Source organism: Schistocerca cancellata, chromosome 9 (genome assembly GCF_023864275.1).
Source record: "Schistocerca cancellata isolate TAMUIC-IGC-003103 chromosome 9, iqSchCanc2.1, whole genome shotgun sequence".
Taxonomy (NCBI): Eukaryota; Metazoa; Arthropoda; class Insecta; order Orthoptera; family Acrididae; genus Schistocerca; species Schistocerca cancellata.
The window spans coordinates 303,388,575-303,413,606 of NC_064634.1; the positions used below are offsets into that span (position 1 = coordinate 303,388,575).

The 25,032-nt window shown below is 43.5% G+C and overlaps 1 protein-coding gene across 1 annotated transcript in view; it reads left to right on the forward strand.

Moving 5' to 3' along the window:
• LOC126101371 (uncharacterized) overlaps positions 1-25,032 on the forward strand; it is a 422,171-nt gene that overhangs the window by 215,121 nt on the left and 182,018 nt on the right. Inside the window, exons 3-4 of the mRNA XM_049912038.1 lie at positions 1,047-1,178; positions 15,297-15,400. Of these exons, the coding sequence (XP_049767995.1) occupies positions 1,047-1,178; positions 15,297-15,400 (236 nt within the window). The remainder of the gene's footprint in view (positions 1-1,046; positions 1,179-15,296; positions 15,401-25,032) is intronic.

Below are 25,032 nucleotides of genomic sequence, written 5' to 3' on the forward strand. Positions count from 1 at the left end.
TCAATATCTTATCCTACTCACTTCGTAAAGTAGCTCATCTTCTTCAAGAGGGTTTAAGCTACCTCGCACCAAAATTCTTGGATATCGGTTTAGCGATTTAGTCACGGAAACATAAGAGACTGAGTTACTTTCACATTTATAATATTAGTATGGAAGTATGGATTAAACACGATGAGGAGTCTATAAGCATTGTGTTCTAGCTGTTACCCATGGCTGCGCTAGTGTATCACTAAAATGAAACAAAATGTGCTTATGGTTTTACTGGGTAGGAAATCCCGGTTGGGTTGTTCGAGAGATTGGTTCAAGTCTTTTCGTTTGATGCCACTGCAGTGACTTGAACGTTGATGATGATAAAATGATGAGGACAACGCGCACATTCAGACGCGAGCAGAAAAAAATCGATTGGGGCGGTTACTGAACTCAGGAACTCATGATCGAGAGACAGCAGTGCTACTCACATGACCACTATCTGTTTATGGAAATCTGAATTATAAGAGAGACTTGCCTTTCAGTGGCTAAAATATGATGATCAATATGAGAACTGAAGTATGGATTAAGTATGTACAGGACTGTATGAACTTTGTATTCATTACGTTGAATCGTATTATATAGAACATATCAAACAATAAACGCATTTTCGGAAATATGATGAAGTTCAAAGTCAAAGAGTAAATAGGTGTTTCAAAGAGTATTATTGTTCCATATTTCGCTTAATTCTTCAAACCCCTAAATACATTGTACTACACACTTTCTAAAACAGCGTATGTTCTTCCTCAGCGATCATGCTATCTTCATACATAATTTTAACAAAACCAGTTGAGCAGTTTAGTCGTGAAGCGTAACAGGCAGTTACTTTCACTTTTCTAATGTTAGTGTGGATTAAAATGGTAGGCAGGTGTGGTACATTAAAAGTGTGGATGACCGCGAATAAAAGTAATATTGGCAGGAAGGGGGGAGAGGAGAAGGAGACAATAAGAAAGTGCGACACCCGCCAGAACCGAACTCCGGACCAGTGGCGCGGCTTCTCACGTGGACACTTGTTGCAGGTGTGCGTGGAGCGCGGCTGGCGCGAGTACAACTCTGAAGCCGGAGGGGGCGCGCCGCGCGACACGTGGAACCTGTGGTGGCGCACGTCCGGCTTCCCTCTGTCCCACTACAAGCAGCTCAAGGCCTGGCAGGTAACAAACAGCCACAACAAGCTCAGTGGGACGCATACTGTTGTAATAATAATCCATCACAGCTGTTTTTAATTTTTTTCCATTTACCGTTGTACACTACTGGCCATTAAAATTGCTACACCAAGAAGAAATGCAGATGATAAACGGGTATTCATTGGAATATATATTATACTAGAACTGACATGTGATTACATTTTCACGCAATTTGGGTGCATAGATCCTGAGAAATCACTACCCAGAACAACCACCTCTGGCCTTAATAACGGCCTCGATACGCCTGGTCATTGAGTCAAACAGAGCCTGGATGGCGTGTACAGGTACAGCTGCCCATGCAGCTTCAACACGATACCACAGATCATCAAGAGTAGTGACTGGCGTATTGTGACGAGCCAGTTGCTCGGCCGCCATGTACCAGACGTTTTCAGTTGGTGAGAGATCTGGAGAATGTGCTGGCCAGGACAGCAGTCGAACATTTTCTGCATCCGGAAAGGCCCGTACAGGACCTGCAACATGCGGTCGTGCATTGTCCTGCTGAAATGTAGGGTTTCGCAGGGATGGAATGAAGGGTAGAGCCACGGGTCGTAACACATCTGAAATGTAATGTCCATTGTTCAAAGTGCCGTCAATGTGAACAAGAGGTGACCGAGACGTGTAACCAATGGCACCCCATACCATAACGCAGGGTGATAAGCCAGTATGGCGATGACTAATACACGCTTCCAATGTGCGTTCATCGCGATGTCACCAAACACGGGTGCGACCATCATGATGCTGTAAACAGAACCTGGATTCATCCGAAAAAATGACGTTTTGCCATTCGTGCACCAAGGTTCGTCGTTGAGTACACCATCGCAGGTGCTCCTGTCTGTGATGCAGCGTCAAGGGTAACCGCGGCCATGGTCTCTGAGCTGATAGTCCATGCTGCTGCAAACGTCGTCGAACTGTTCGTGCAGATGGTTGTTGTCTTGCAAACGTCCCCATCTGTTGACTCAGGGATCGAGACTTGGCTGCACGATCCGTTGCAATCGTGCAGATAAGATGACTGTCATCTCGACTGCTAGTGATATGAGGCCGTTGGGATCCAGCACGGCGTTCCGTATTACCCTCCTGAACCCACCGATTCCATATTCTGCTATCAGTCATTGGATCTCGACCAACGCGAGAAGGAATGTCGCGATACGATAAACCGCAATCGCCATGCGCGCCAGTTGGAAGTTGGTTGTTATTGGTTTGGATGTCTAATAACTGCTTGCTCTAAAACAATTACATGTGCTAATTTAGTTTATGTGGCAGCTCAAATGCACTCCTGATTTTGCTTACCGCCTTTAAAGTGCTAATTTTATCACGGTTATGAAAGAAGCCACATTTAGCTTGTCCAATAAATAGAGTTCCAGCCTTACGATAGTAATTTACAGTTCTGTTTTTGTGGTATAGTCTTAATCTAGAGCACGACTCTGCACAGCGACAGTAGTACCCTAGTCACACCATCTTGAGAATGAGGTGAAGTGTCAGTTACGGACCACATCAAATCACAGAAGAACCCGTGTTTCGGGAAGAATGGAAGCACAAACCCCTTCTTGTGAATCAGAACTGGGCACGCTCATGTAACGGACCGTAACCCCTTCATAGGATGGCAGAAGCAACTGTCTAGTATACATGCAGAGGACAGAGCCCAGTATCGCTTTCACAGGAACTACCTATGTCGGCAGCAACGCATGCAGTATAGCGGAAGGTCGCGATGCTGCCCTGAATCTAACTCCGAACTGCTGGCTGAACCCTAACGGTGGCAGGCGATTCCGTGGAGGCGGCGACGGCGTGCTGTCTCCACTCAGGCAGAGGGCCGTAGGTCGCGGCCCAGCGGCGGCAGAATCTACGGCGAAAACTTCAGAACTGCGTCAGTAGAACTCGTTGCGGCAGCCGGCACACGACAGGTCGCCATATGTGTCCGTGCCGTACTGAATATGACGTACTCGGTTAGGCTGGCGTTTAAATGTTGGTCCCCGGCGCTGAATTCGCGAAAGAACTGCGTTTGTGGACCATCACGAACCATCTGGAACAGAGCAATGACGGGGCCTGTCTTAAGGGGCAACGCACGTCAGCGACGGAATGTCGGTCAGACCGTACATTCTTTTCGAAGGATGGCCTGACACACGAACGGTGGCATGGAAGGCTTGCTGCTGCTTAGGAGAGCTGATCGGCGAAGGGCGACGGCCGGCTGTGGCCTATGTCGATGGCTTGTGGCCTAGTTTCGGCACTCCAAGTTCACACCGCTACAGAAGCACTAGCTCACTAACATGCTACAAAGTCCCGATGAAGTAACTCTCCAGTAACAGGAAATTTATGCCATATACTCTATTAATGGCGTCTTTCAAAGGTAACTTATGTCATACAGCTCTAAAGGGAATACGTGTAGTCGTCGTTTATGAAACCCATTCACTGGCCGGCAGTTCTTCTGAGACTAATAGTGATCATCGCCAGAGTTTCATATGTATCTAAAGCAGGGGCGGGCAGGAATCCTGCACGTGTGCGGTGCACTTGCACGCGTGCAGTTAACATGTGTTCTGCGTGCACACAGGGGCAAGCTGTCCACCCGCTTACCTCCTCCCCACCATACCTTCTGTCCACTCCTTCCTCTGTAATGCATTTTGTTTTTCTAGCTTGCTTTATTGAATGATGGAATAAGGTTAGCAGGAGTGCTTGAAATAAATCATGGTTTGAAAGAGTACCTATTAACTACGATACGTTTTATTTAATTGTCACAGGTGGAGTTTACAATGCGTTTAATATCTGGAACAAAATTTCTGCATACAGACAAAATGCAAACAGTTACGTAACTTTTCATCACTTATGTTTGCTCTTAACCGAGGCTTATTAATCCAGCAAATGGTTTTCCAGCTCTCACTATATTAAGCGCAATTTTATAGCTTGCACGTACCGCTGGGCTATTATTGTTGTCGTCCTGAAAAATTGAAAACAGTGCTCCATAAAATGTTAAATCAGTTAGATGAGAGACATGAGGAGAGAAAGTCGCAGATCTCTCGTGACAACGGCAACAAGGACAGATGCATCTAATAATATCGTCAGGTCGCTCTTCTTAAGCTCAGTCAATTTCCCCATCTGCTCAGAATCCGACAATAAATTGTACTCGTCCTTGTGAAATTTATTATAATGGTCTTCAATACTAAACTTCCGCTGACCAGCGAGAATACTGCCACATATTAAACATTTCGAATTTTCACGTCTTTGCACAAAGAAAAAATGATTCTCCCATTACTTTTTAAAAGATAGCAAATCTCCACGTCTCCGTTTCCTTGATTCACTCTGCGTTTTCCGGTTCTTGAAACGCAACGTTCACTACGTAGTGGTCGCTTCGCATCAACGTCCGCGGCTTAGCCTTGTACTACACTGCCGCAACCTGCCGGCTGTCGCCACTGCCCCATTCGACGATTGCACGCGAGCAGCACACGTGCAGCTTTGTGCGCTCACGAGCCGCGTGCAACGTTTGCCCGCCCCTGATCTAAAGTATCGCGGAATAATCTCACTGGACAAAAAATTAGTCACCCAGTGCGGATACACACACGAATTGTTAAGCCTTTACAGATGGCACAGTGATCGAGTCATGTGCTCAACCGCGTTTGCATTGCCTCTATGTGAGCATAAGGCAGTAGCTATCAGTGGAGGCATTTATGTTTCAAGTAGATATTGTACGTAAACATGGATAAAAGATACATGAGCGTGACAGAGTGGCAACTGTATGAAGTTGCTGGATTTATTGGTGTGTGGCGGCGGACTATTCAACTCGTCTACAAGCAGTTGTGTAACACATATGGTCACGAAACACATTAGAATTGTGGCCGGAAAAAGATCCTGACTCACAGGGACTGGAGACACATTTCGCGGCTTTTTAATCAAAATCGCTTCCAAACCAGAGAGGAATTGTTGCAGGCAGTGAATGAAGGTACCTCCCAACACGTTAGTGATATGGCAGCGCGTCCAGCAGCGGGGAAGCAGCAGGTGCGGCGGGTCTGCTCTTGGCGGAAGGTGCGGCCGCGGCTCCCGGTATAGCGGAGCTGGTCCACTCTGAGGTAAACGCTGCGCTTCGCGATAAAAACAATCTCGATCTGATAGCAGGCACTATATCAGATACTGTAACGGCAGCAGTATTGACCAAAATGCGTGAAACTGTTGAGGCCAATACTGCCGAAATTACAGCACTAAAAAAGTCTGTGTCTGAATACGAGAAAAAGGCACGAGAGTTGGAAGTGAAACTATCTGCCGCAACAGACGAGCTACAACAGTACCAAAGGCGAAATAGTCTACGACTGTTTGGAGTAGCAGAAAATAAGGAAGAAGACACAGACAACCTGCTTATAGAGGTTGCGCATGAAAAATTAAGTGTTGAAGTGACCAAGGCAGACATTGACAGGAGCCATCGGGTGGGACGAAAACTACCAGGTGCTACCAAACCTCGTCCAATAATAATTAAATTTCTCTCGTACCGAAAAAGGGCAGAGATCTTTACCCAGAAGAAGATGTTAGCAAGGACAGGGCTTACAATAAGGGAAGATCTGACACACGAATGGCTAAAGATTTTAAACAGTGCCATATCCAATTTCGGTCTTCAGAATGTGTGGACTCAGGATGGCAGAGTAATCATTAAGACAGCAGCTGGAAAGAAGACAGTCACAAACATGACAGAAGTGAATAGTATTAAGTGAAGCTACTCGAGCCAAAACTGCAAACTTAACACCATTTGCAAATTGTAACAGCCCTATACTCAGATATAGTCTTGTAATTGTATTAACTTTTCAATTATACCCATATTTGTACCTTCAACTAATTGTTTTTGTAACTGTATTAACTTTTCACTATTTGTTGTGTTTGTAGCTCTAAGCATTACTTAATTTTAGTTACTGCTAATACTTTTTTTCATTTTCTTAGTTTATTCTCTTCCATTCTGTAATAGTTCTATAGCATATTACTCTCTCCTTTAGTTCAGTAATCACCCATCTCTTCGGTTTAAATTGTTCATAACAAAAATCACCATCAGTATCACTTTAGCAAATTTCAATCTAATTGTAGCTTCCTACGATAATCACTACCAGTATCACTTTAGTAAATTTCCATTTAATTCTAGCTTCCTACGATAATCTATTAATTATTAAGCTTACTTCTCTCTGCTGGCAGCATCGGCCTCTTAAATCACTCCCCTTTCCCTTATTTCCACCCTAACCTGTTTCAAATACGCTAATTACATTTCTCATCTTACGACATAGGATACACAGTGACACACAGCCGTCACTATTTTGGTCATATTCTCCTTGCACCGAATACCACTAATCCATTTTCTATACTTCCGCAACCCCAGGAAATCTCTTGCAGTCGCCTTTCTTTCGGCACTCGCGGAGCCACAAACAGGGCGCGCAAAATCTTGGACACCCCTGTGTTATGTCACTTGGCGGAAGCACCGGCCAGTGCCCCTCGCGGCAGGTAGTGCCCAACAAAGGGACAAACAAGTCTGCCACCCTACTCCAGGCTGCCCAGCGGAACGCGTCAGAGCTTTTAGCAGCTCACTGCAACATCCAGTCTTTACCTGCACATTACGAAGAACTTAGCCTCCTCTTCAACCAACTAAACTACCACGTAATCCTCTTATCCGAAACGTGGTTGAAACCACACATATCCTCTGCATCTATTCATCTCCCAGGGTATACATTTCTTAGGGCAGACAGATCAAAAAAGCGAGGTGGCGGGGTCGGCGCGTATATACGAACAGATCTCAAAGCGAAAGTCTTATGTACGTCAAATCCTGCTGAAGAAAAAGAGGCTGAATTCATATTCATTGAAATAAATATACAAAGTCGGAAATTCTTGACTGGCGTCGTGTACAAGCCGCCAAAAATATACTCAATGAGTTCCTTCCAGTCGGAATTACATTCACTTCAGTGTCAATACGAACATGTCATCGTAATGGGTGACTTGAACATAGACCTGCTAAGAGACACTCCCTCCGCAATAAACCTAAGAGGACTGTTTAGTTGCAATAGCATGAACATTCTTCCATTACAACCTACACACCATCGGCGCACAGTCATACTCTTATAGACGTAATCGCAACCAAACAGACTGACAAAGTAAGAGATGTTGGTCAAACATCGGCCCCTGGCCTCTCAGCACATGATGTAATATTCCTGGCCTACTCTGTGCAGCCCCCAAGGATCAAATCGCGTTACATAACTTGTAGGAACATGAAACGTATTGACCTTGACGCTCTAACAGCCGACTGCTCAGAAATCTCATGGCATCAAATAATCAGAGAACCTACAATCGACGGCAAAATTAATGAACTTGGTGATAAACTCACTGCCCTCTATGACAAACATGCACCTGTGCGCACAATCCGTGTAAGAAAATCTCCTGCTCCATGGCTGACAGCTGAATTACGTCAAATGATGACTAATAGGGATGCTGCCCACAGGCGTTTCAAGGCAGATCCGAAACCCGAGCGTTTCGAAGAATGCAGAAAGCTACGGAACAGAGTGAAACAATGCATTCGCAATGCTAAAATCAGGCACGCTCGCTCCCTTGTCTGCAGCGATCTGACGCCCACGACTCTATGGAAGAATCTCCGTAGCTTGGGGGTCGGAAAGGCAAAATCGGAAACTACTTTTCATGTGTCAGCTAACGAATTAAATGAATTCTTCTCTGCACCTCTGAATACCAGCACGGCTGATAATTACCGTCCACAAGAATCCCCAAACAGGATAACTAACAACGATACCTTCCATCTAAAACATGTAACAACAAATACGGCAAGAAAAGCAATAATGAGAATCTCTTCTGATGCAATAGGCAACGACAGTATCGGTATAACCATGATTAAGAATGTTGCCGATATCTTAGTACCTGTCTTAACTGACATATTTAATTTTTCCCTCGTGAACGGAATATATCCCACTGCATGGAAAATAAGCATAATTCGACCCATCCATAAGATCGAAAACCCGCAACTGCCTAGTGATTACCGACCAATTAGCATACTGCCTGCTGTTTCCAAAGCACTTGAATATATTGTTCATGACCAAATCACTGAACACTTGCATGAATTCAGCCTATATGACAAATTTCAATCCGGTTTCCGTAAACATCACAGCACAAACACTGCTCTAATTAAAGTAACTGATGACCTGAAATGTGCCATCGACAATCGAAAGGCAACAGTATTGACGCTACTGGACTTCAGCAAAGCTTTTGACACTGTTAACTTTGACATATTGCTCAGAAAAATGCAACAGCTTAATTTCTCTGATAGTGCAATGAGATGGTTTGAAAGCTACTTAAAAGACAGACAGCAATGTGTTGTCTGCGTAAATGAAAAATCTTCCTGGAAACATGTTTCCTCGGGAGTGCCACAAGGATCAGTCTTAGGACCACTTTTGTTTTCTTTATATGTCAACGATATTTCGTCGGTTCTGTCCTCCTGTAAATATCATTTCTATGCCGACGACCTCCAACTCTACCTAAGCGTCAGACCTGAAGACGTTAACACTGCAATCGCTCAGATGAATGATGATCTGTCTTCAGTAGTGACATGGGCGAAAAACCTGGGGCTTAAACTAAATGCAAAAAAGACGCAAGTAATCTTAATAGTCCATCAGAAATTAATAAGTTCAGATTTCCGCGAACGGCTACCTCCTATTCTGCTCGACGGTATTCCAATACCATATCAGAAAACAGTGAAGAACTTGGGTGTAACTTTGGATGAGCATCTCAACTGGGCGGAGAATACAGTCGCAGTGTGCCGAAAGACGTCTGCTTGTCTCTATGCTATCAAAAAGTTTCGGAACATATTTCCACAGGACTTGAAACGCCAGCTCGTGCAAGCACTCGTTCTACCGAACCTCCACTATTGTGATGTAATTCAGCAAGGCACGAGTAATGAAAACAAAAGACGGCTAGAGCTAACCATGAATGCCTGTGTGCGTTACACCTGCAACATTCGCCGATATGATCATGTTAGTGCTTCATACTCCGAGCTAGGGTGGCTGCGGCCGGACAAATTGCGTGACTATCACACTCTATGTCTACTTCACAGACTCCTCGTCGCGCAAGCACCCCAGTACCTTGCTTCAGAGATTAAAAACCTGTCATGCCATCATAATCGAAACACGAGGTCACTCTTATTTGGTATCCTAACTGTGCCCACTCACAAAACAAAAACTTTTGCAAACTCCTTCTCAGTTGCCGCTGTCCGCCTCTGGAACAAACTGCCCCTTACCTTGCGCAAAATTCAATCTCCTGCTGCTTTTAAGAAGAAGTTGAAGCATTTCCTACTATCATCCTCATAAAGTTCTCCACAAAATTAATGTACCAGGCCAATCCTCTCATCTGTCAAATAGCAAAGCTAGCGTCTTCTATCTTGCTCCTGAGATGCCTTCCTCTTCATCTATCTCTATTAGCCACGCAATCTTCTTTTCCTTTATACTTCCTTAATTATGTTTCATCATGTCTCTCTATTCTTCTCCTCCCTTCACCATGAGTCTCCCTCATACTCCCTGCTGCCAGCGCTCCTATCTAAAATTTTTCTCTTCAATAATGTCTAATACCTATGATCTACGAATATAAACTCTATATGTATGTATTTTTCCAGGTGTACCTTTCTAATTGTTTATTTCACTTTTTGTACTAGATGTAGTTTAACATGCCTACTAAAATGTATGAATGTAAAATAAGTAGAATGCCTGGTTAGATGTAAGAGAGGGCCTGATGGCCCTAATCTTGCCAGGTTAAATAAATCAATAAATAAATAAATAAATATGGAAACTACATGAAATGAACATTTGGAGAGGGTCGCCTTTCAAGAGATCATTGCTCACACATCCACATAAATACGACAACAGCAAGTTCATTACGTTGGAAGAACATGTAGCGGTTTTCTGAACGCTCGCTCACACTATTACATCTCGATTGGCCTGGAAATTCAACTCACTTGAATCCACAGAAAATCTTTGGGTGATGTTCGAACAGAGCGTAAAACGCCGACATCAGCATCCCCGCAATTTGATGAAACTGTGCGATCAAATCCTCGGCGAATGGCTTAACATGGAGGCACGTACTTCTTAAGCAAGTCCACGGGCGGAGTTACGTGGTGCTTCTATTGAGTTCTCTAGAGATGACTAACTTTTGTCCAATCAGCTTACGATGACTGTGACAAATATTTCATCCGACTTTTCGCCGATCGATGTGGCCGAGCGGTTCTAGGCGCTTCAGTCTAGAACCGTGCGACCGCTACAGTCGCAGGTTCGAATGTTGCCTCGGGCATGGATGATTCTGTGATGTCCTCAGATTAGTTAGGTTTAAGTAGTTCTAAGTTCTAGGGGACTGATGACCTCAGATGTTAAGTCCCATAGTGCTCAGAGCCATTTCAACCGACTTTTTCTCGCATTACATAATAAAATCTTTTTCTCCAATGTATATTTAATGTGTTTGACTGGAATACTCTCTTTCAAATTCTAAAGGTGGCAGGGGTAAAATACAGGGAGCGAAAGGCTATTTACAATTTGTACAGAAACCAGATGGCAGTTATAAGAGTCGAGGGACATGAAATGGAAGCAGTGGTTGGGAAGGGAGTAAGACAGGGTTGTAGCCTCTCCCCGATGTTATTCAATCTGTATATTGAGCAAGCAGTAAAGGAAACAAAAGAAAAATTCGGAGTAGGTATTAAAATCCAGGGAGAAGAAATAAAAACTTTGAGGTTCGCCGATGACATTGTATTTCTGTCAGAGACAGCAAAGGACTTGGAAGAGCAGTTGAACGGAATGGATGGTGTCTTGAAGGGAGGATATAAGATGAACATGAACAAAAGCAAAACGAGGATAATGGAATGTAGTCGAATTAAGTCGGGTGATGTTGAGGGTATTAGATTAGGAAATGAGACACTTAAAGTAGTAAAGGAGTTTTGCTATTTGGGGAGCAAAATAACTGATGATGGTCGAAGTAGAGAGGATATAAAATGTAGACCGGCAATGGCAAGGAAAGCGTTTCTGAAGAAGAGAAATTTGTTAACATCGAGTATAGATTTAAGTGTCAGGAAGTCATTTCTGAAAGTATTTGTATGGAGTGTAGCCATGTATGGAAGTGAAACATGGACGATAAATAGTTTGGACAAGAAGAGAATAGAAGCTTTCTAAATGTAGTGCTACAGAAGAATGCTGAAGATTAGGTGGGTAGATCACATAACTAATGAGGAAGTATTGAATAGGATTGGGGAGAAGAGAAGTTTGTGGCACAACTTGACCAGAAGAAGGGATCGGTTGGTAGGACATGTTCTGAGGCATCAAGGGATCACCAATTTAGTATTGGAAGGCAGCGTGGAGGGTAAAAATCATAGGGAGAGACCAAGAGATGAATACACTAGGCAGATTCAGAAGGATGTAGGTTGCAGTAGGTACTGGGAGATGAAGAAGCTTGCACAGGATAGAGTAGCATGGAGAGCTGCATCAAACCAGCCTCGGGACTGAAGACCGCAACAACAACAACAGCATATTTAATGTCCCTTTCCGCTGTGAGCTACCACACTTTTTAAAATGATTTTCGCCAGAGTTCTACACAACGTAACGATGGAAAACTTCCCGTCGTCGTTGAGGTCATTAGAGACAGAGCACAAGTTCGGACAGCGAAAGGATTGGAAAGGAATTTGGATGTTTCCTTTCCTAAGGACGCATCCTGTCATTTTGTGCAACATATGTACATAAACCACGGGAAATCTAAATCTGGCGCCGTTAGTTACGCTACGAATAGCTTGAAACGTTGACACCAACATACCCTGCTTGGTCCACAAAAAACCGTATAGTGCAAGGCGATATTGAGGCACCTGAAGTACTAATTTCTCTTGGTGCTTGTTTTTTATTTTAATTTTCTTATTTTTCATCTACAGCTTCCTCTAGTACCACACAAGTTATTCCTTGATGTCTTACCACCTGTCCTGTCTTACTGGACTTCCTTCATGTCAATGTTTTCCACGTATTTCTCTCGTTGTCCATTCAGCGGAGAACTTCCTCATTCATTTTCTTATCAGGCCACTTAATCATCATCATCATTTCACAGTACCACATCTCTAACGCTTCAATTCCCTTCTTTTCTGGTTTTTCCACAATTGACGATCCACTGCCATATAATGCCGTGCACCAATCGTACATTCCTAAAGTTACGTCTTATGTTTAATACTATAGTAGGCTTCGTATTGCAACAAAATTACTCTTTGCCTGTGGTTGTATGCTTCTATGATCCTTGATTCTACCATCATATGTTTTTTACTTTCAAGATACCTGAATTCCTTTACTTCATCTACTCTGTGGTTAAAAACTGTGATGTTACGTTTACCGCTGATCTCCTCCTGTTGCTCCTCATTCTTTCGTCTTTCTTCAGTTTACCCTACATTCATATTCTGTACTCATTAGACTGTTCATTCCATTCGACAGGTTCTGTATTCTTTTCACTCTCACTGAAGACTGCAGTGTCATCAGTAAGTCTCACCATTGGTATCCCGACAACTTTAATCCTATTCCCGACCGTTTCTTTTTTATTTCCGTCACTTCTTTTTCAGTGTGTAGATTGAACATTAGGGTCGGATACACCTTTCTGAAATGAAGTACTTTGTTCTTGGTCTGCCATTATTATTTTACTCTCTTAGTTCCTTTACATACTATACAGGGCGCCCAGAAATTAACTATCGATTTTGTAGGAATAATTATTGTATTCTTATTATTTGTAGTGGCTTATGTTTGTCACATGTTACATTCAATGTGAGCTCCATACCCTCCCCTGCCCCCCCTCTCCCCTCCCCCCCCCCAATCACAACTTCCCATCTGCCGACTGTGGCATGGAATACAATCTCGAGCATTTGTAGTGTGTCAGCTACAGCAGCTAGTCTAATTAGGTTTCCGGGCTCGAAAACTGAGTTGATACCGTGTCGGCAAAACACAACGTCCCTTGATAAATCCCCAGATGAAGAAATCCATCGGTGTGATGTCGAGAGAACACACCGCCAGATCATGAACCCTGCGCGCCCTATCCTTTTCCAGGAAACACAACATTAAAAAAAGTATGCTAATCTACGGCAGAATGGTATGGTGATCTGTCCTGTTGGAAGTAAACATTACGCACACATTCATCCTGTCTAGGTTGTGGTGAAAGAAACTATTGCAACATATCCAGGTGCATTGCCCCATTGATGGAATTTTCGGCGAAGAAGAACGGGACATTTTGTCAGTGGATACTGCCATCCACACATTAACTTTGGGGGATCCTCTCTGGAATTCCAAGTACTCCACTGGTGCGGAGTCAGCCCAAACGATGCAGTTATGACGGTTAACCGTTCACAAGTTTGGAAGGTTATTTTGTCGCTGAATAGGATCTGGTTGAGGATGTAACGATTTGGATCCTTTTTAAGGAAGTCCTGGCTCATGTGCATACTTTCTATCAAATCCTCGTCGTGTAATTGGTGGAGAACCTGCAGATTGGCAGCGTTTTCTTTTTTTTTTTTCCAGCGAGTGTCAGCAACACTTTGTGTGCCTTCGAGTCAGGTAGGCCCAGGCACCTATTTTCGACTTTATTGAGTGGATGTTCTAATGTCTTCAGTTTGGTCAACAGAAGCTGATGAACGACCTTGTCCACTGCGATGAAACTGGTTTAGTAACTGTTGAATTGAATTATCAGTAGGTCCAGGTTTATGGAGTTGGCGATCAAATCTCGTGCGAATTTCGGCATATTACAGCCTCTGCAATCTCCATGTCACAATGGTTGTCTCCTGCACAGTTAATATCACGCCTTTTCTGGTACTTTAACAGCAGGACACACGTTCAACTGTGCCTTAAAGCCAATCCATCGTTTACACCAACAACTACAACTTTTACATCTACAATGCTCCTGTGATGCACCGTTTTCTACAAAATCGATACTAAGTTTCTGGACACAGTGTATATTACCCGTCTTTCCACACGCCTAATATCTGTTTTCCTGAGAATTTCGAACATCTTGCACTATTTTTCATTGACGAATGTTTTTTTCAGATCAACAAATGCTATGAACATGTCTTTATTGTTCTTGAGTCTTGCTTCCATTATGCAACGTCAGAACTGCTACTCTGGTGCCTTTACATTTCCTACAGCCTAGCTGATTGACATCTAACAGATCATCAGCATTCTTTTCTGTTCTTTATAATAGCTTACCAAAATTAAGGTCTGTCAAAATAAATATCTACAGGGTTATTACAAATGATTGAAGCGATTTCACAGCTCTACAATAACTTTATTATTTGAGATATTTTCACAATGCTTTGCACACACATACAAAAACTCAAAAAGTTTTTTTAGGCATTCACAAATGTTCGATATGTGTCCCTTTAGTGATTCGGCAGACATCAAGCCGATAATCAAGTTCCTCCCACACTCGGCGCAGCATGTCCCCATCAATGAGTTCGAAAGCATTGTTGATGTGAGCTCGCAGTTCTGGCACGTTTCTTGGTAGACGAGATTTAAACACTGAATCTTTCACATCACTATGCGTGAAACTTGCCCGCACGCGTTCAACCGTTTCTTCGCTCACTGCAGGCCGACCCGTTGATTTCCCCTTACAGAGGCATCCAGAAGCTTTAAACTGCGCATACCATCGCCGAATGGAGTTAGCAGTTGGTGGATCTTTGTTGAACTTCGTCCTGAAGTGTCGTTGCACTGTTATGACTGACTGATGTGAGTGAATTTCAAGCACGACATACGCTTTCTCGGCTCCTGTCGCCATTTTGTCTCACTGCGCTCTTGAGCGCTCTGGCGGCAGAAACCTGAAGTGCGGCTTGAGCCGAACAAAACTTTATGAGTTTTTCTACGTATCTGTAGTTTGTCGTGACCATATGTCAATGAATGCAGCTACAGTGAATTTATGAAATCGCTTCAATCATTTGTAATAGCCCTGTAGTATTTGGGTCAATCCTTTTTGCAATTTATTACGCATCATGCGAAAGAGAAACTAAGATGTAAAACACCCCCTCTTAAGTATTTCCACTGCCTTCGCTGCTGTGAAATGCTGAGCGCTTGACATGATACAGTCGTTTGCATGTTGCAGTTCACCAATCACATACCGAAGGGCTCCATGATTTGCCGGAAGGACAACCTGGCTCGGTACCTGCGCTGCATGAGGAAGGTTTACGGCCCCATCTACGATTTCAGGTGAGTACACAGCGCTGCACCTAGTGTCTGAGCTTGCACTAGCACCACAATGCCGGTCAGCTGCTCTCCGTTCCTTCCTCCCGGAACAACCAGAGCATAGGGTGGGACACGACACTGCTTCTACTAAACAATATAGCAGCCTCTCGGAGGATCGCAACCCCTCAATATAATATCGCCTAAAGTCTTCTTTCCGTCATCAAGCTTACAACACCTTTTCTGTCTTTCTATTAATTTCTCATTTGGTTCAGTTGCTAAGACGCGCTGACACTCTTTCGACTTCATGGTAGTTATCAAGATTTTTTTTTCACAGGCACACAAAAATGTTTTATGGTGAACACTTAGGCGATAAAAAGTCATGCGTTAGGAATATGCACATATACAGATGGCGGTAGTCTCGCGTACACAAGGTATAAATAGGAAGTGCATTGGCGAAGCTGTCATTTGTACTCATGTGATACATGTGAAAAGGTGTCCGACGTGTTTATCGCCGCACGACAGGAATTAACAGATTTTTAACGTGGAATGGTAGTTGCAGCTAGACGCATGGGACATTCCATTTCGCAAATCGTTAGGGAATTCAATTTCCGTCATTCAGTGTCAAGAGTGTGCCGAGGATACCAAATTTGAGTTACGAAGTAAACACATAACTCGCACAATCGTATTAGTACAAATTTAACCCAAAATGTATGTGCATGCAGACGAGAGTAATAATATTGTCGATAGTACAAATCATATTATCCTTTCCAAATAACCCAAACAATTAAATTTAACATAATTATGTGCAGCTAACCTGGCGACGCCATGGAGCTTTCGTCTTGACAAAATTCAATTACATGTGCCGTGGCTGGATAATCAAGAGACACACATAACGCAGAACGTGTACAATCGTTGCAGGCCGGTTTGGAAGCAAGGCAGAAAGATAACAGATAACTCTGAATATCGTCTCAAACGTCAGATGACGCCGTGGACATCCAAGCCTGAACAAATGGAAGACCACAAATACGTACATCCATGGGAATTGTGGTAATGAAAGATTACTGAACAAGCGGAAAAATGCTCCTATCGGAGCACAGAAAAGGCGAATATTCTCCTGTTTAAAAAGACTGTCTGAAAAATGGGGTTATCACTGTCTCATTCTCTCTTCTTCAGTACCTTTAAAATCTTTCCCAAACATTCACACTGTTTTAAACATGCAGCTCATCTCTCTCTCCCACAATCTCCCCTAACTATCTCACTCACACCCACTAGTCCACTGCTATAAGTCGCTCGTACCCATCCATTCCCACTTGCCATTTTCTCACTCACTCATTCAGCCCAACTCGTCATTATCTCTTTGTGTCTCTGCCTTCCGTCCCACAGCCACAGTCTCCTTCGTTCCTCCCTGCTACTACTGTCTCCTCTCGTTGTCATTGTCTCCCTCTTGCTCTCTCTTACAGAGCCTGTTCATTCATTCCTTCTCACTGTTGCTGCCTCTTCTCATTGTCACTCTAACTCTCTCTCTTTCTCTCTTTCTCGTTGCCATTGTCATATTTTCTCTCATTATCACTGGATCTCACCCACTTCTACTTTGTCTTTTTTTCCTCTCCCGCAGGTACTCTCTCCTTCACTGTTTTCCTAACACTGTTCTGTCACTATCAACTATGTTCCACTGCCGCTGTTTCCCTCTCTTTCTCTCTCACTGGCATTTTCTCCTTTGCTGTTTCTCTACCACAACCTCTGTCTGTCATCTTCCCTATCTTTCATTATTTCTTATTTTTCCATCTTTTCCCTCTACCTCCTTCTGCCTCAGTATAAAGAAGCACGAATATGTTTGCAAGCCAAAATTTTTGTGAAAGTTTTTAAAGGTGTTGATGAAGGTAGAATGAGGCAGCTGGTACTCCATTTTTCAGTCAGAGTATTTTAAATATGAGCATATTTGCCTTTTTTGTGCACTGATAGGACAATTTTTCCATTGATTCTCTTCTTTTTCCTGCCACAGCAGGCATGTCACCCATATGAAAAGAAATTTAGGGCCAGTGAAATTTTGATAACTTCGTTCTGTGAAACTGAAGTAACGCAAAACCAATGTTACATCTCAGACCGGATTTCACGTGCACAGCAATTTAGCAAGTGCTTCCGTATTACAACACAGGATTTCCAGAACCGTACTGATGATAATGGAGACACTATACAGCGTGTTTTCCCGTGCTACGTCACGTTGTAAACTATGTTTTCGCCTCACACCGAATTTTGCGTGCTTATTTTACGTGCACAAGTAGGGTAACTTTCAACCTCTCTACCTCGGAAACGGAGAAAATGTCGAAAAATTTTTCAAGGTTGTTCGAGATCGATATCTTTTTTGACTCGGTTTTAGCACAAAAATATGGTAAAAAACGCTTTATTGAGTTTCTCTAAGGAACCGCTCATGAGCTAAAAATTTTGAACCTCTTAGTCTCGAAAACGGATAAAGTTTTCAAGAAAATTTTCTAGACTGTTCGAGATTGAGATTGTAACACCACAGCTCTTATGCTGTATGGATTTATTTTGCTTTATTTAATGTTACATTTTTGATCATCTGTAAATGTGTTTGAATCGATAACATAAAATTGTGTACTCTTTTCTTTGTAAAAACTTTGGTGTCTTGATTTGATTCTATGCAAAGTAGTGTATCTGTAATTTAAAATCTTTGTCCCATTTGGAGGGAACAAAACTTACTGTATATAATTGTAATTTTGTGTAAATAATTTTTTGTAGAAGTGTCAATATGTGAAAATGTTCTGTTTTATTTAATGTATTTGTTTGCTGTTATGTAAACTGCTGACCTTCACTTAGGGTTCTTAGTTAATTTGTATGTAAAAGGTGTAGTGGTTCCCCTCGGGAACGGAACTGTGTAGCGCGCGCAAATTGTGGTTGGCCTAGGTAGAAAAGGTGGAACTGATAGTCAGTCGGAGACGAGCTACGAGTCGGGGACGAGCCAGCAGTCGGAGACGAGCTACCAGTCGGGGACTGCCAAGCAACCGATGCATATTGTAATGATTCCGAGGGAGGCTTTTTCTGCTACTTTCCAATGCCTCGGATGGGTGGATAAATAGCTGGAACTATTCTGGAATTTGTATTTATCATCGCCACCAAGAAATGACAGAGTCCAGCAATTCTACCTGCAATTCCACCTACCAACATGCAGTTGCCACCACATTGCGCAATCATTGTATCGGAATACTGCATTGATGTACAGTGAAGGATCAGCCTAATGGATGTGTTAGTGTGCTGAAATATAAGGTAATTCATATCTGAATTTATGTACCTACCTTGATTTTACTCCTCATCATAACACCTCTCAGGGTCCTCTCCGTTTGAAGTAAAGTGATTACCGAGTGTCCTTACTGAAAGTACATTGAAACCCAGTTTTCTAATTAATGCCCTTTGAGCATAGTAAAGAGAAAGTTAAAGTTAATGATGCTTGCTGAAATAATTTTCCTAGTAAAACTGCTTATTAAAGTGTTATTGCCAACTTCAAATTAAAATTTCTCAAGACAGTGGCTTATAGAGTTTTGCTTAGTAAATAATCACACTACTACCTGTTGTTAATATCAGAAAGTGGGTCAGTATCTTACATTAATGTTAATTTTATGTTTCACAGTAGTAAAAGTAGAAAACTGCATAGTAGGAAATTATATGTTCATGATCACTAAGTGTTTATCTCTCTTATGTGCATATTAACAGTATAAAGACCACTCAGTTTGTGTAAACCCTGAAAGTGATAGTGTTTTTTCTCTACGTGTTATAATTTAGAAAATAGTTTGTGCTGCTCCAGTTATTAGCGTCAATCTTGAAACATATGTGTGTCAGAGTTCATTGCACTCGCGTGTGGCCAAGTCTAGGTTGAGTTTTGTCCATTATAGTTACTTATACCTATTTTCTTGAACGAGAATGTTAATCATTCTATTGCCTAGTTAGGCTGGCGACCGTTTTATTTATCAATTAAACAGTGCAGATAAACAAAATTTCGTTTGTTACTGTTCAAATATTAACGTAATTCTGACTTTCATTTCCGATAAGCCACCTCCGTTAGGAACAACACGGTCAACATAACAAAATTCCTCTCAGAGGGTAACACAGATCTGTTGCTTTATACCATAATTGCTATAGCCAAATAGTTCTGTTTTGCATACTGACTCCTACTTTAAGGTTATGGTATAGCAGTAGCAGTTAGGGAGTGTTATAAGGTGATAGGAACATATCGTAAAAATTTCAATCTTTTACGCTGCGTAGCTGTGTTGGAATCCGCTACTCGATTCTGATACGAAAAAATGGTCATTGGCACTTTTTTGGGTTTTACCAAGGAATCGCCCAAGAATTAAAACAAGATTTTTGAAACCGGGAAGAAAATTGCTTCGGTTATTTATTTTTCGCCTCTCTCGGAAACAGATAAAGATATATAAAAAATTTCAAGGTTGTTCGACATATGGATGTTAGGAATAAATTCTGCAAATTTCAGCCATTTGTCGTACATAGCAGTCCTGGAAGCTGCGGCCCGGTTTTGGTGCGAAAAAATTGGTAAAAATTTTTTGGGAGTTTTCTGAGGAACCACCAGTGAAGTAATGGTTTCTCCGTAAGCTCACCATGCCCACCGTAGACCACAACAAATGGAAAAAGAAGGAACTGATTTGCTCCATTTGCCTAAGCAGGAGGAACTGTGGAGTATTCATACTTTAACCTTGTACTGTAGGAAGTGACACTAAGACGATCCTTCTGATAAGAAAAAATTGTTCCTAGCCCAGGGGCTATTTAAAACACTCGACCCAACTTGTCTATCGCCAAAAGAACCCGAGCTCCGAGTCCCGGAAGAACCCCGTTTTTATGCGCGGCGCTTTGGAACATGTTAGGTAGCAAATGCTGTTGCATGCGTACCGACAGGATACTAGATTTAGACATTAAAACAGAGGCAGATCTCAAGTTGTTACCAACAGAATAGCGGCCGAAAGCGCGGACGGCACAGCATGCATTGAGTGGAGAGAACGTCACGCTTTGGCGTCATTTATCTTTCGCGAATGGGACTTCAGTATGATGTTGGAGCCACAGGTGTTTCCAATTTGCATAGCTAACCGTCTGACGACAGCTCATTTCAGCCGGTCGCTCGCAAAACGACCAGCGGCATCCTCCGCTCCCCGTCCGTGACTGAAGCCATAGAAAGCAAACCCCGCGCTTTGCACTCGCGTTATTCAACGAAACTACAGAGCTGCATCCATCGTGAGGGGCTTCTACTCCTTCGCTGAATTTTCGGAACGTAAAGAGACCTAGGTTATTTTATGGAACCTAGTAACATCGTCGAACTGGGAGCATCTGGCCACTACATGCAAGGGTCCTACTCAATGCCTTCCCTTAACATATTGCGAGAGATCGAAATAAAAAGCTGCCATAACAGCTCTAGTCTGTGTTTAAAATACTTTAAGTCAAAGGTCTCCACAAATTAAATGTGCTTGCACTAATTATTTGAACAACTGGGGTGACGTACTCACTTACCATATATCACGAATTATCGCTTTCTACAGTTCGCTCGTTGTTCATTATTTCTTCATCTGTAGCCATATTAATTTTCTCGGCCTCTGAAAGTGAACTAATCCTAAACACAACAATATTAAATTGTAACTCTCAGAAAGTTAAATAATCCTAAACACAACAACATTAAATTTTAACTAGAAGTTTCTTTACAAAATTATTCTTGCGATTACGTTATGATGTTGGCCAGTACTATGATAAATCATCCGATTTCGGTACAAAGTTCGGTAGTATTTTTAGGCTGACAATCAAGTCCACGGAGGATGGTTAGTTTTGTGACAAACCGAGCAAAAGATTACCCCAGGTCGCTCGAGTTTACAGTGGAGGCAAGCTGGTGAACCAACAAGTTTACGCCTCTGCACGAGGTATTTACCTTAGCTGCGATGAGTTCTCGTCTGCCCGGCTGCTCTCGCCCACCGAAATTCCTATAAAATCTAAATAGGCCTTTGCTGAATTTTCCAGCAGAAACTCTCCCTATGTCTCTCGATATGCGAGAAAACGTGAACCCATCCCTAGTTTCAGACTATGGCAACATACACGCTCATGGATGGAGCAGCGTGCACATTATAATGCCCTCTCAGTTCCCGCAAGAACAATTAACTAACTGGTTGGTTCATTTCTCCACAGTTGGAGCTCAACGATGCTACAGCTTATTTCTAGCTGGAGGTCAGCCGATGTGAACGAAGTGTTCACACAAATTTCTCCTCTGCGTCGTACAGAATGTTATGCGCTCCGTTCTGCACTTGACACCAGTTCAGAGAAGAGTCCTCGAAAATTTCGCTCCCGTCTTTCTCGTAGCCGAACTCTCTCCCCACCTTGGTTCTTTCGTTCTCCACATCATGGCTCTTTTCGACCAATAGGACCGTTCTTCTTATTTTGAGGAAATTCTCTGTACCAATCGTAAGGGTCCTGTGGTGTCACCGCCAGACACCACACTTGCTAGGTGATAGCTTTAAATCGGCCGCGGTCCCTTAGTACATGTCGGACCCGCGTGTCGCCACTGTCAGTAATTGCAGACCGAGCGCCACCACACGGCAGGTCTAGAGAGACGTACTAGCACTCGCCCCCAGTTGTACCACGACTTTGCTAGCGACTACACTGACGAAGCCTTTCTCTCATTTGCCGAGAGACAGTTAGAATAGCCTTCAGCTAAGTCCATGGCTACGACCTAGCAAGGCGCCATTAACCATATCTGGAGAGAGTCTCACTTGTATTATCAAGAGCGATGTACCACAAGGATGAATTAAAGTTAAGTATTAAAGAAGCTACGTACTTTTCTTTATTGCATTCATAACGTATCCTGTTTCAGACCTCACGCAAGCCGGCGTGTGTGTACGCGTGCCTTTCGGTTACCCGTCACTGTGGACTGGCTGTCTTGTCAGTCCACAACAGTTTGGCGACGAGGATGGGATCAAACTGTTGTGGACTGACAAGACAGCCAGTCCACAGTGACGGGTAACCGAAAGGCACGCGTACACACACGCCGGCTTGCGTGAGGTCTGAAACAGGATACGTTATGAATGCAATAAAGAAAAGTACGTAGCTTCTTTAATACTTAACTTTAATTCATCCTTGTGGTACATCGCTCTTGATAATACAAGTGAGACTCTCTCCAGATATGGTTAATGGCGCCTTGCTAGGTCGTAGCCATGGACTTAGCTGAAGGCTATTCTAACTGTCTCTCGGCAAATGAGAAAAAGGCTTCGTCAGTGTAGTCGCTAGCAAAGTCGTGGTACAACTGGGGGCGAGTGCTAGTACGTCTCTCTAGACCTGCCGTGTGGTGGCGCTCGGTCTGCAATTACTGACAGTGGCGACACGCGGGTCCGACATGTACTAAGGGACCGCGGCCGATTTAAAGCTACCACCTAGCAAGTGTGGTGTCTGGCGGTGACACCACAGGTCCTACCACTGAACTGCATCGAAATCTCGGCACTTTACTCCTTCCCAGTGTGTGTCCGCCAGTCGGACGTTTTGTGCCTGCTCCAGACGCCTAAAACGTTACGTGTTTCTATCGTGTGTGTACCATCTGCAATTCACGTGATAGAATACGTCACTGGTTTTGTTTGTATGCCTTTATCGTTCCGAAACACAGTTTTCCAAATCTTCTCTCTGTCCTACTACTGGTGGTACCGAGCGGGGTGGCGCAGTGGTTAGACACTGGACTCGCATTCGGGAGGACGACGGTTCAATCCCGCGTCCGGCCATCCTGATTTAGGTTTTCCGTGATTTCCCTAAATCGCTCCAGGCAAATGCCGGGATGGTTCCTCTGAAAGGGCACGGCCGACATCCTTCCCAATCCTTCCCTAATCCAATGAGACCGATGACCACGCTGTCTGGTCTCCTTCCCCAAACCAACCAACCAACTACTGGTGGCCCCGTTACTCCCCCTGCAGTGTGTGTCACTGACCCGCCGCAGGACGCACCCCCTTAAGAGCTTTCTGTAGTGCATCCCGAGGTGCAGCATCTGCGTCTGCCCACGCTGGCTTCCACACAAAACGTTTCCTCTCGCTGCTTGTTTTACCTTCTGCTCATTGGCATGCATTATATAGGAGTCGTGTGTTAATACCGTCGATTGCGTGTCTTCCCTTTTGCAGTTCATTCTAATAGGCAAATCTGCTCATTACCGCTGAAGTAAGTTAGATGTCATATTCACCTTCCCATTACGATGTATAAAACTCTTATATAAGGTGCGAAATTGGCCTTCATTTATTCTGCCACCTTACATATTATGCAGTTTCTATAACGTATATAACCGTAACATCCCATCTACATTTTACACGCAACATCTAATCTGCCTATGCATGTCAAACGTTTCTGTTTTCGTTGGAAAGAACAGTGACTGCACTTTGCCAAATGAAATGAAGGCTCTTTCACTGATGCCACATACATGAGGAGACTGGTAAACCCCTTACTCTCTATGATTTTGAATTACATGGCACTAAGAACGGTCACAGCCTATCAGGACATACGCTGCTTTGAACTACACAATATTCGTACACCTCTCTATCCAGGTAGCTCAACACAATAGACACAAAATGCGGTCTCGAGCTATCTTGTTGAAAGATAACGCCAGGGAGACCTTGCAAATAGGGGACAGCTACCGGCTTTAACGCATCAGAAACGTAGCTGCTGCTGTTCAGATAATCGGCTCCGTGAGCTAGAGGTGATCTTGTCGTGTATGCAATGGTAGCCCATACCGTCATGCGATGTACTGGGCCCGTATGACCACCACGAACGCGGCATCGCAGTGTCCGTCTTTTCTACTTGTATCCTCTACACACAGATAGGTTAATCGTGATGCTGTACGGAGAGCTTAAATTGTCTAAAGAAAATTCATGTTGCCACTCCTTTGTTCATGATCGCACCACTGCGGTTCTCCCTTTTCAGCTGCCGCGTCAAGTGAAGACGCAAGATTGGCCGCATGCTGACAGCCCGCAGTGTACCAGCGCCGTCGTGCTGGCTGTATGGGTACCTGTCTAGCTGCAAACAGGTCTTCCCATGACTCAAGCTATATGACGATTGACGATATTGTGCGACCCTGCACAGCCAAGCTAATAACATATCTGTCCTCTCGGACGCTAAGCGGGTGGGGCCATTGTGTTCCTGCATAGTTTTAAGTATGGCTTCACTGAACCCATCGATACAGTAGTCATATGAGAGTCATGTTGTCCCGACCAACGTGAGCAGCTATAAAAAGGAACAATTACACTACTGGCCATTAAAATTGCTACACCACGAAGATGACGTGCTACAGACGCGAAATTTAACCGACAGCAAGAAGATGCTGTGATATGCAAATGATTAGCTTTTCAGAGCATGCACACAAGGTTGGCGCCGGTGGCGACACCTACAACGTGCTGACATGAGGAAAGTTTCCAACCGATTCCTCATACACAAACAGCAGTTGACCGGCGTTGCCTGGTGAAACGTTGTTGTGATGCCTCGTGTAAGGAGGAGAAATGCGTACCATCACGTTTCGGACTTTGATAAAGGTCGGATTGTAGCGTATCGCGATTGCGGTTTATCGTATCGCGACATTGCTGCTGGCATTGGTCGAGATCCAATGACTGTTAACAGAATATGGAATCGGTGGG